General features: G+C 31.1%; 1 protein-coding gene across 1 annotated transcript; it reads right to left on the reverse strand.

The window, feature by feature from the left end:
• Nucleotides 1–2,150: 2,150 nt before the first annotated feature.
• LOC110671870 (outer envelope protein 61) lies at nucleotides 2,151–11,310 on the reverse strand. Its single transcript, XM_058144336.1, has 11 exons — nucleotides 10,945–11,310; nucleotides 9,030–9,260; nucleotides 8,799–8,855; nucleotides 8,561–8,689; nucleotides 8,252–8,329; nucleotides 8,059–8,129; nucleotides 5,777–5,823; nucleotides 5,421–5,613; nucleotides 3,697–4,411; nucleotides 3,209–3,352; nucleotides 2,151–2,639 (listed from the first exon to the last, which is right to left on the reverse strand). The coding sequence occupies exons 1-11, from the start codon at nucleotides 11,038–11,040 to the stop codon at nucleotides 2,493–2,495; spliced, it is 1,908 nt and encodes a 635-aa protein (XP_058000319.1). The 5' UTR covers nucleotides 11,041–11,310; the 3' UTR covers nucleotides 2,151–2,492.
• Nucleotides 11,311–12,028: the final 718 nt, after the last annotated feature.

The raw sequence follows: 12,028 nt of genomic DNA on the forward strand, positions 1-12,028 counted from the left end.
ACTTCATTGCTAATCACTGTAATTATTATCACCTATTATTAATATTATAAATAAATTAAATATTAAAATCAAAATTATCATTATAATCTACTACTTATATTTTTATTTTGCAACTAAATAGAGAATTATAATGATAATTATATTATATTATAATTTTAATTGCATTACATAATTAATTACACTATATTACATTACGTTCTACCAAATATAACCTAAACACGTAATCCAATTATATGCAACAACAATTATGCAACCATCAGAAATTTAAGATGTTGCTATTCCAAAAAGTATGTTTGATATTTATGATCTTTTAAATCTCAAAATTGAAAAGGCAAAACTTATATCTTAAGAGATAATATTCTTAATTTTTTTTTATACATCTTTTTTCTAATATTATAATTTTGATATTTATTTTAATTACTATTAAATTAAAATTTTTAGATATTATGGGGTTAACCATTCAAAAAATTTTATTGTCATAACTAATAAATAATTCACATTTGGTACTATAATATTTTATAGTAGTACACCACCTAGACCAATGACATTTGAACTAATTAAACTAAAATTCATTGATTCAATTTTAAAAAAAAGTAAAATAAAATAATTTAATTAGCCAAAAGAGTAAATTGATTACCCCATATATTAATTTTAATTAATTATGCCATAAGTTAATTTAAAATAAAATTATTATTAAAACAAAAAAAAAATTATTTAAATTCACAAAAATTAAGAGAAATCTTTAAATAAAAAATAATTTAATAAATAAGAAGTGATCATTATTTAAAAGATCAAATGATCACTTCTTATTTATTAAAAAAAAAAGCCAATAGATAAATTTTAAAAAAAAATTAATCGAGCAAAAAATATTAACAATATTTCATTAAAACCAATCATTTAATGTATTGTGTTTCCAACCAATTAATGTATTGTGTTTGTTTTAGTTACCATTTTATATTGTATTTCAGGATGTAATAGAAACAATCAATGAGGCTTAAACAATTAAAGTTTTTTTTTTAGAAAATTCAATTGATGCAGAGATTATATATATATATTTTTTTAAAAAAAAAATCAATGTTTTTTTATATAAATATTAATAAATATGTGAAATATTAATGCATTGGCGTTTGAGTTTGAATTTTATCAATAAAAATTTTTAAATATTTTAAAAAGTGCAATAGATATATTAATGTTGCCTCCTAATTTAAATTAAAATTTTCTTTTTTAATATCCAAGTCCAGTTATTCTTCATAATTTTATCTTCACCTATTTCATAATTCAAATTCATAATTAAATAAACATTTCAATACACCAAAATTGATAATTATTCTGCCTTTTCATTCTATTTCATAATTAAAATTGCTAATATCATTTTATTGAGTATTTACTAAATTTTGATGGATAGAAATTTTGATGAAAATTTATATTAATTTTTATCCACTCGTGTTATTTTTATAAATATATGTATATATAAGTTGTCAATTTATAAAACTTTTCATAAAATTTTATGTTAATCACTTTTGTAATTATAATATATATATATATTAATTGTGAAAAAAATAAAATTTTAAGTTAATAATAAGAAATCGACATCATGAGAAAAAAAAAAAAACTTATTAATAAGTATTTTTTAAAGGACTTTTGAAGTTACTATTTTAACTTTAAATTGAAAGTAAATACTCATTTTTAAGGAGAGAAATTATAAGATCTTTGCCCCTCACGTCTCCTAACATTAATTTTTGGTTCCACCGCTGATTTGAAACAAAGAACAAACGTTAGAGAAAGAAATAGAGAGTTAATTATGATCACTTATCTTTTAAAATGCTAAGTAAATGAATAGACAATCAAACTAATAATGGTGATACTTTATTGGTTCCAAAGTCTCAAATTTTGTCTAATTTTGAGACATGTACACCCACAACCTTATATTGCTTCTGCATTCTATTTAAATATTTTTTCATATAATAAGACTTGAATTTGAGACCTCACAACTCTCTAAAAATCACCCAATCACATTGAATCGGTGCATTCCATTTCAATTTAATGCAGAGATTTACGTCAATATCTCAAGAAACTGGCACTGACTTGAGGACTTTCATTTTATTCAGTTGATTGCTGAGCTTATAAAGAAATTAAAAATGCAAGGAAGCTCCTTAATAGTGTTTAGGGGTAACCTCAATATGCTGAACAGCTAAATACATAATATTACACAAAAGCTAGTGGACATTAGTTCAATAACTTTGAATCTCCTTTCTGAGTTCCCTTTTAGTTCACAAACAAAAATCTCAAAACCAACAAATCAAACAATTATGGGATCATCTTCGTCACCCAATGTACAAATTACAGCTGTCCTATAATTTCTCAATTTTCTTCATTCCCTACATCGTTTGCTTCGCTTTCTACTTCCATTCTTATACACGAGTAGTTCAGCCAATCCTAGCTGAGCTGGAAGTTAAACTTGCCTGACAACTTTAAAAAGGGTTGGGTCCTCCTTACCTCCCAATGTAGCCTAGCCAGTGAAGGATCATGGCTAAGATGAGCATGCATATAGCCATTATCATACCAGGTCTCCCTAGTAACCAGTTCTTGGCTTTCCTTGCACCTTCAGCTCCTCTTTGTATCCTATCTGCCCATCGCATCTGTGACAATTTAGGGGAAGATAGAAATACTCAAATCAATGAAGTAGAAAGAAATCAATATCAATCATTGCTACAAAACCCAATCCAATACATTTATTTATTTATTTTTTGGGGGTGGGACGTTTGGATTCATTTGCTTCAATACGTACATACTTGTACATTAATTTCCATGAGAAATTCCACTATTCATTAAATAATGTTAAATGGTGGCAATTTTGCAAAAGTTTTTCATTTGGAGGGCAGTTTGTTCCAATGGGTGCGTGGGCTGGGTTTTGGAAATTATGATTATTTCTTAAAGGATTATCAGAATTTCCACTGCTTATGACAGATACTTTATTGTTTCTAATACCAAATTCTCAATAGCAGCAGCAATATCTGACAAATTATTGATATTCATATTCATCTCATCAATATGAATTGGAGTTCATAACTGTTAAAAATTAGGGGAAAACAATTTCGGGCAAGATTGGTATCAAATCTGAAAGAAAAGCATTACAATAATAATAATAATAATAATAATAATAATAATAATAATAATAATAATAACCAAAAAAGAGCAAGGAACGTACCATTCTATCCAAGTCATCTGGCGATAAAGACGACATGGCTTGCTGAGCTTTGCCAGCATCTTCAGGAGAAAGTTTCAATCCAAATTGTTCGCTCATGTTCGCCATCATCTCTGGGCTCATATTCTTCATCATTGATGTGAACACCTACAAATTTCCATGCAAACAAGCACATTTGAAATATAAAAATATGGTCTCATGTATATTACAAAAATAAAAGTTAAGAATCATCATCTACTCTCCAGCACAATAAATTTGCTCTGAAGCAATTACTCAAAACAGATGAGTCTTTGCATGATTTCCTAAAAACCAAAAAAATGCTGACGCATGATATTAATTTGAATCATTTGAACTGCTGCCAAAGAAAAGGAAACGAAAAAAATAAAATAAAAAAGCTGATTTAAAATCCTCAAGCATCCAAAGAGGAATGCTTTCATTTATAAATGGATCCAATCACTTGAATAAAAATGAAGAGAAGCAAATCACCATACCTGTCGCATAGCGGGATCTTTCATCTGGTTTCTCACTTGTTCTTGCATATCAGCAGTTGAGCTAGGAAAGCTTAGCGGAGAAGCATTTCTTGAGCTTGAAAATAAACCATTTGAGGAACTAGTTTCACTTATGTCATTCCTATCAACTACAAAATTTCCTTCTTGTCCTGTCAGTTTTGACCCAGCGTCTGAATTTAGTCTATTAGTACTTAAAGCTGCTGCTTTTGGAACCGAGTCATTTCCTCTCATAGAGGATGCCATTTGAAACATTTTCTGAAGCTCATCAGGGGGCATCTTACTCATCAAATCAGTTGCTGTTTTAAGCATGTCTGGCGACATGTTTGGAGGAACTGAGCTGGGTCCGAAATTGTTAAAAGTAGTATCTGAAGAACCTGCCATTTCAAACATTTTCTGCAGCTCTTCAGGGGGAATCTTACTCATCATTTCAGTTGCTGTTTTAAGCATGTCTGGCGACACATTGGGAGGAACTGAACCGGGTGTGAAACTGTTATCTGAAGAATCACCAACAGTATATGGGTTTCCCCCGTGAAAAGAGGAAGCCATTTGAATCATTTTCTGGAGCTTTTCAGGTGACATCTTGCTAATCATATTTGAGGCAGTCCTGAACATCTCAGGAGATACCTCTCCAGCTTTTCCACCGCTTAAAGCAGCCAAAGTTTCGGGATCAGCATTAGATATGAAATTTTGGAATGATCTGCTAACAGGGAAAAGAAAAAGAGAAATTTTAATGGGGCTTATCCAAACAATTTTATAGTTGATTGATTTAATGAATCCAAATGACACAGAAGAAATCTATAGCACTCAAAGAAACGACTTTTTCCCTAAGAATTATGTGCATGTGAGAGAGAGAGCACTTCTTATTTTTTTTCTATTTGGTACTTTTTTGGGTTTGGTTTGGGTTGGGTTGGGTTGGGGTGTATTACTAGACAAAAAAAAAAAAATAATACTTACTATATTGTTGGTGTTTGAATGGTTAAGTTTCAGTTTAATATATTGGTTCCTAGTGGCCAATATCGGTAACATCATTGTTTCACAAGAGCTTCATACATGTTCATTAGTTGCAAACAAACTTTATGTTTTAATGAAAATTTGTGCAAACATCATCTCAGATTCATAAACAATTGTCAAAATAGCAACAACCATAAAACCACTGAAACTTAAAGATAGAAAAATTCATCAAGTAATTGGAATTAAAAGGAAAGGACAATCCAAACATGGTTATACATTGGATTTTATTACTTCTAGCTGTTCAATTACATGATCAATTTTTATTTTAGTAATTACCTTTGCCCTTTCTATTGTTTCTTGATCTACTGTGCTTATGACTGATAAAACCAAACTTTGATACGACATGGAGGATAGAAACAACAAAACAAGGAGAAAATCATTGATAAGATTGCTAAATCAGAGCAGCCGTTTCCTTGCAGGAAGAGGCTACTGAAAATTCTGAGTACTTCCCATTGCAACAATAAGATTCCAATTAATTATAATGTTCAAACGTCAAACAAAAGGGAAGTCAATGAAAATATATATATATATAAGTAGCTTGGGATTAAGGCTGAGTTGAGTTATCTTCGCATGATATCTTAAGGTGGCAAACGGAGGGAAGAAGAAGAAGAAGAAGAAGAATGCTAGCCTAAACAATTAGATAAACAAATAAATAATAAAAAAAGAGTTAAGACACTTTCAGAATTTGAAATAACCTTATAGCTTCTGGGTCATCTTTCAAAGCATGCACAGACTCTGAATTGGTTAAACCCTTGCCATTAGCATTACTTTCACTGCTAGAAGTATCAACAGTTTGCTTTGATTGTGACACTGAATATGCTGCAGATGAACCTGGGTTTTGAGAAGATGTAGTCCCAACTTCTTCAGTTATTTCTTCGATTATTAATCCTGTTTAGCAAACAGAGAGCAGGTGACCATTTAGAATTTTAGAAAACAAGCTGTAAAACTCATAGATCTCATGTAAAAAAGAAGTGAACTGGAGAAAAGAGAGACCCAAGAAGTCGTGCACACACACACACACACACACACACTAGGTGAAGGAACAACTTACTCCTTGGTGCATGACCACCTTCTCGAGTCAATCTTTCCTTGGCATCCCTGTATCAACAATGAAAATATTAACCAACATGCTGTATTAAATACAAGTTCTTTTTCATTAAATTTCTAACGGGAATTCTAACAAGCTATATAGAATTTATCGTACAACTACAAACTGTTAAAGAACATTAAAAGATAATAAACTTAATTCCAGAAAACTTAACAGTAACCCTCATTCACCTAGCGTATCAATTGCTCTAGTATGTAGAATAAAAACTGTAATTAAAACAAACTTGTTTAGAAATTTAGTAGGCTTATTCAGATTGCTTAGTGTTAATCAAAATAATATTATCCAAAAATATAAAATGATTTTGTAGATTGCATACTGGAAAAAAAAATTACCCATTGAAATAAACAAATAATAAACACGAAAATTTTGAGTTTCCTGTAAGTATAATAAATTAGTTTCAATTAAAATTGCCACATTAACAACTTCAATGCTGTAAAACATATCAAAATCCCAAAATTTGCAGCATAATACTAATGAAATTATCTGATATCTGTGTGAATGAAATTATCCGATATGGATTGCAAATCACTAGGGGGCAAAAATTTTCGGTAAAGTTCCAATATCCAACAGAAGATAGACAAAGAGGTGTGCTACTCTACTAAACTAATTAATAGTCCCAAACTAAGTAGAGTTGCCTTTCTTTTTCCATTTAGGCCAAACTTCCTGAGAAATACTATCACACTTGAACATTTTTCTTAACACTTTTAACCTGCATTCAGCATTTGTTCTCTTATTTGCCATCATAACTTTATTCACTTCAAGACGTTGCATCCATATTCCATACATCTAAAAATTTGACATGGCCATACTATATCAGTAGAAATTGCTAACTTATCAATGAATGCCACTTCCACCTTGCTCTGAATGCACCTTTTTTCTTACTTGGTTCTCTCTTTTATTTTCAACATCTACCTTAACGTCCCATTTCAATTTCACTCACCATATAAACATGTCCCTCATGACCATCTAAGTATTCAATACTCAATACCATGGTTTCAAATAAAGGCAGATATACAATATAATGGCCATTATTTATAGATTTTTGAAGTCTCCATTACGCGTTACCCCATTATTTATAGGCAAATCCTGAGTTGTATGTCTAACGGCCATTAGCACTGTTACGTACCGATAACGGTTGTTGTTTACCATTAAATAACAGTAGCAAGCGTTCTATTATGCATCTGCCACAAATCATGTGCAAAGAACATTTTTCCTTTTCATTTCATTAATGTCTAAAAATGAGATATTTAAGCTTATTATATAGTTGTACATTTTAGTTTTACTTGTATCTACCAATATCTAATTATTTTATGAACTTTGCAATTTTTTCAAAAAAATTCGCATAGCACCAAACTGTTATTGTTACGTTATGGCCATTACAATCCTGTTTCTGTTACCCACGATCATGACTGCGAACGTGACCACAATTTGAAACCATGCTCTAGTTGCAATATTAGAATTTTTAAACATAACATTCTATCAAGCTTCAATATTTCAACCATCCCGCTAGATTTTGTGAACATCAATAATGTCCTAACCTTTTACATGATAGTGCCTAGTATTGAAAAGAACACTAAGACCGCAATACTCGATCCAATCTAACCCCAAATACTTAGCTATCAGTATAGTCGATAACATTGCATTAAATTAGTTTCATTTTATTCTTGCTTAAACTAAAAATATAAATCTCCATAAAATCGCTCAATTTACCCCCACTTTGGTTTAAAGTACTATAATTATGAAATCAGGATATCACATATACTATAAGATATGATTCTCAAACATACACTGTTCATCCATTACTAAAGCAATAAGATATTCAGAGCAGATATTAGTGAATTCTTTTGTCAGCACTATTAGTCCTTACTCCTAACGAGGAAGCTTTCCCTCTATAGTCTATACATGTCTCCCTCCACTTTATATGCCAAATGCAATTCCCTCTTCCCACAAGAGCCATTATAGGGCGGTCCTCAATACAAGAAAAATGGCTTATTTTACAATATTCAATTTGTCCTTGATCGCCACAACTGATCCAAAACCAGATAAAAGAGAAGGCTTAGCATTTGGAAAAGATAAAACTATGAACCTAAAAAGTTAAAGACCATATCTACTTTAGCAAGCCATAAACTGTTAGAAGAAAATAATGACAGCACTTGGAACATTTTCATGAATACAAATTTCAGCACATGGCTCAGCAAGTCAGAGAAATTTGGAAGAATCCATACCTTAAAACATCTGCAATAGTTTCATCATCAGGAGAAATTTCATGAGCTTCACTCAAATCAGATTCAGCATCCTAAAAATACCATAAAAATTATATAAATCAAATAAAGAGGGCATTAATGCACAAGTTCAAATATTTATAGTCATGCGATTCAGCAAACACTGCCATAAATATTTGTACACAAATAAACTTACCTCCAATCGGCCTAGTTCTTTATAGGCTTGGCCCCTCCGATAGAGAGCTTTGATATTTTTTGAATCATATTCCAAAACCTAAAATAATGTAAACATGTAATCATGGTTAGAGAACCACAGAAGAATAAAATAAATATAGGGCTATAGTATGCATAAAAGTATACACACTTATGTTGTCTATTTATTTTATGAGCTCTCTTGCTAACTGAAATTTTGTTGTTGAATGTTATAAATATAATTAGAAGACATTATGTAGGGAAAACATGAAACATCATCTGCCAATGAATTAAGAATATAGGCTGCTCATACCTCTGAGCCTTCTTTTATGCATTCTTCATACTGCCTAATTTTCAGGTAACATGACATCAGGTTAAGAGAGCATGCCAACATAAGTGATTTGCCTTTGGAGGATGGAATTCCTTTTAGGTTTTTCTTTGCCTAAGATCACAAAAACATGGAGAAGAATTTCATCAGTATAAAGCACATCAACAACAAGAACTGATTCGTGAAAGAAGAAAAAATGAATATACATAAATTCAGCACTTACAAGTAGATATTTCTGTGAGGCTTCTTTGAACCTTCCTTGGCTGTGAAGTTCATTACCCTGACAAGGTGGATTCCAATAGTTAGCAAAACAAACATAGAGGCAGTGACAATTTCACGCAGCATTACATACATGAATAAAATTCTTCACAGGAACAAAAGGGGCAACAGAGACGAAAACAACTTCACAGAGAAAAAATGAATATCAATCATCTGATGTAAGAAGTATAATTACCTGTTTCTTTAGCATCTTAGCCGCATTTATTTTATAGTTGATCTGGCCATCAACACGGGCATGCATGGAAGCTATCTCATCAGGTGATGCATTGGCCATTTTCTCACCAATCTCAGCCATCTCCTCTGGACGAACATGCTTTAACTGTTCCGCAGCCTGTCTCAAGTCTTCAGGCCTCATGTTCTTCATGCTTTCTGAAGCCATTTTCATCAACTCTGGATTACCCATCATCTGCAAAACCAATTGTCCTTTGTGAGAATAAAAATTAGAAGTCAACCATTGGACCAATCCACAGACGCAAGGCAATGGCCAAAAAATTTGAAAAGAAAAGAAAGCGCAACTCACAAGAATAATATAAGCATAAGCATACAAACTAGATATAGCCTAATTTATAAACAACAGTGACAACAAACAATTATGCCTTCATTTGGTTGTCGGAATCACCACAGGAAAGTGATCTTGGAATGTAAAGCTCTTCTCTTGTTAGTGCTACATTCGCCAAAAGGAGGAGGGGGGAGGGGGGGCGGGGGGGTGGGCGGCGGTGGTTGTTGGGAACACAGACAGAGAGAGAGAAGAAAAGATAAGAAAATTGTGTTCCCAAACTGTGGATTCCACCATAACATGCCCATCCAAAAGGGTAGAAAAGTTGCATTCCTATGTGAATGGGAGATTAAGAATTTGTTTGGTTCAAGTTCAATGGTTGCAGTCAATGGTCAGTGGCTTAAACGCCAAAAGCTGGCAACTGAAATCTCAAATTTCAGCGGTACAATTATAATTTTGAACCACTAACCTCTGACTTTTGAAAAGCTTATCCAAAAGTTGTGTTTATCAATTACCCAATTAAGCAGTTAGAAGCTGAAACTTGTTCCCACCCTGCTCAACCAAATAGGTACTAAAAAAAGAAAAGATTTAGACATTATTGCCTTCAATTATAATAAATATTTTGATGAAATAGTCTCATAGATATTATTTACATGCTTGTATGCTATAATAACATAGATTTCACTATACTGTGTCTCAGATTTACCATATGCATACACTAATTATGACCATTAAAAACAATAATACTAACATCACATTAAAAAGAAGGTGCATTCAAACCTAAATCATACATGTAGTCTACAAGGCCAAGCAACTTTTTTTTTCAGATAACATTAAAGCCCTACACTCCAATCAAGAACTTCTTGCTAAGTCAAATTATCAGTCAAATGTTAACTCAGAAAAATTATTAAGAGTATTATAGTAATCTATTCACTTTTATGTATCTTTCTAATGACTAAACAACAACAGTAATGCCAGTCCAACGGAACTTTTATGTCTAATCAAATAAGATAATGTTGCAATCTTACAATCACTTGTGTGGAAATCCACTATCCTCATACAGTGATCGAAGTGATACTAGATGTGAATGTTTAATTCTAGCAACCAAATGCTCCCTAGAATTAATATATATTTTATGTTTCCAATATTGGACGATCAAGTTCAGCTAACCCAAAAAATTACAGATTTTCTCTTGCTTTGTCATTTCAACATCCTTTCATGATCAATAGTTTGCAAATGAAACAATTTCCATTCAAGCAATAAATATCAATAACTCAATCAATGAATTAACCCAAAATTCTCAGAGAAACACAAATACCAATCCATAGAAGAAGCAGGGATACCCTTTATTTAAATTCAGAAACAAACCCAAGAAAAAATGAAGACCCACTATTCAAATTCACAAGTATACAAAGCCAGAAAAAGAAAGAGAGAGAGATAGATTCTAACATCAAATGAAAAGCAACAAATTCAATCAATAATAACTAAGATCAACCCAAGATTGATCATTCCACACAAACCAAAACTAAATTGCAAATATATTTAAAAAAAAAAAAAGAAAAAAAGAAAGAAAAAACTAAAAAAAGGGAAAAACCTGTTGTTGGATCCTGGCTAACTCGGCAGGTGACATGCGACTCATTTGCTCCTGAGCAAGTCTGATCAACTCAGGATCCATCATTCCGTTAAACATCCTACTCAACTGTCTCCCTGTTCTTAACAATATTGCCTTTGAAATTCAAATTCAAAACACAAAAGGCCAAATTTGCACTTGAAAAACAAGAATGTATCAACTTGTACAATTTCTGAAGACAGCAATATATAGAGATAGAATCAGATACGAATTTCAGGTACAAGATGGTAGGATTTTTATAAAGAGATGTGGAAAATTGAAGAAAAGTAAATCGTTAGCATTACTTGTCCTGTTATAAAAGGAAGAGTTCGCCCACCAAACCTGAATAGGTTCTGAGTAGGAAAGCAGGATGGAACATGCGTAGCTTCGTTAAAATTACATGTTTGCCCTTTCCTCATGCGTGGCTCAACTCTTTGGAGTTGCACTGTACGGTTTATCTAATCCTCGGGTCGGTAGGAATGATTTTGGTTTGGAGTTTGTTTCCATCCACTTGAGACACATTCGATGTTTTGTTTGTTTGTAGGGATGGGATGCGTTTGCGTTGACTCTCAATATGAATCGAATTTTTTTTTTTAATTTAATTTATTATAAATTTAAAATATAAAATATAAAATATAATATAAAATTTATTTATTAAATATATAAATTTTATATAATTATATTTTAAATTTATAATGAATCACATTTAAATAAATTTTTTTTTATAAATTTTAATAATTTTTTTTACATAATTCATTAAAAAAAAAAAAGAAAATCATCACATAAGATTAAAATATTTTTTATTAATAAATAAAAATTAATTTTTATCAATTTGTGATGCTATACATCTGGGAGCAAATTCAAAATTAGCAATTAAGAAATTAATACAATAATTATTTTCAACTCGGTGATGGCAGTAGTTAATTCCTTGACCAATTAGCTCTTGCAAATTCTTTGACTGTCCTAATTTCATTGCTTCTCAAAGGACATAGCTTCAAAAATTAAATAGAATGGTATTGATATGTTGTTGAAATTATTATTAAGAAAAATATTATTTTAAATATACTAA

Source organism: Hevea brasiliensis, chromosome 1, assembly GCF_030052815.1.
Source record: "Hevea brasiliensis isolate MT/VB/25A 57/8 chromosome 1, ASM3005281v1, whole genome shotgun sequence".
Lineage (NCBI taxonomy): Eukaryota > Viridiplantae > Streptophyta > Magnoliopsida > Malpighiales > Euphorbiaceae > Hevea > Hevea brasiliensis.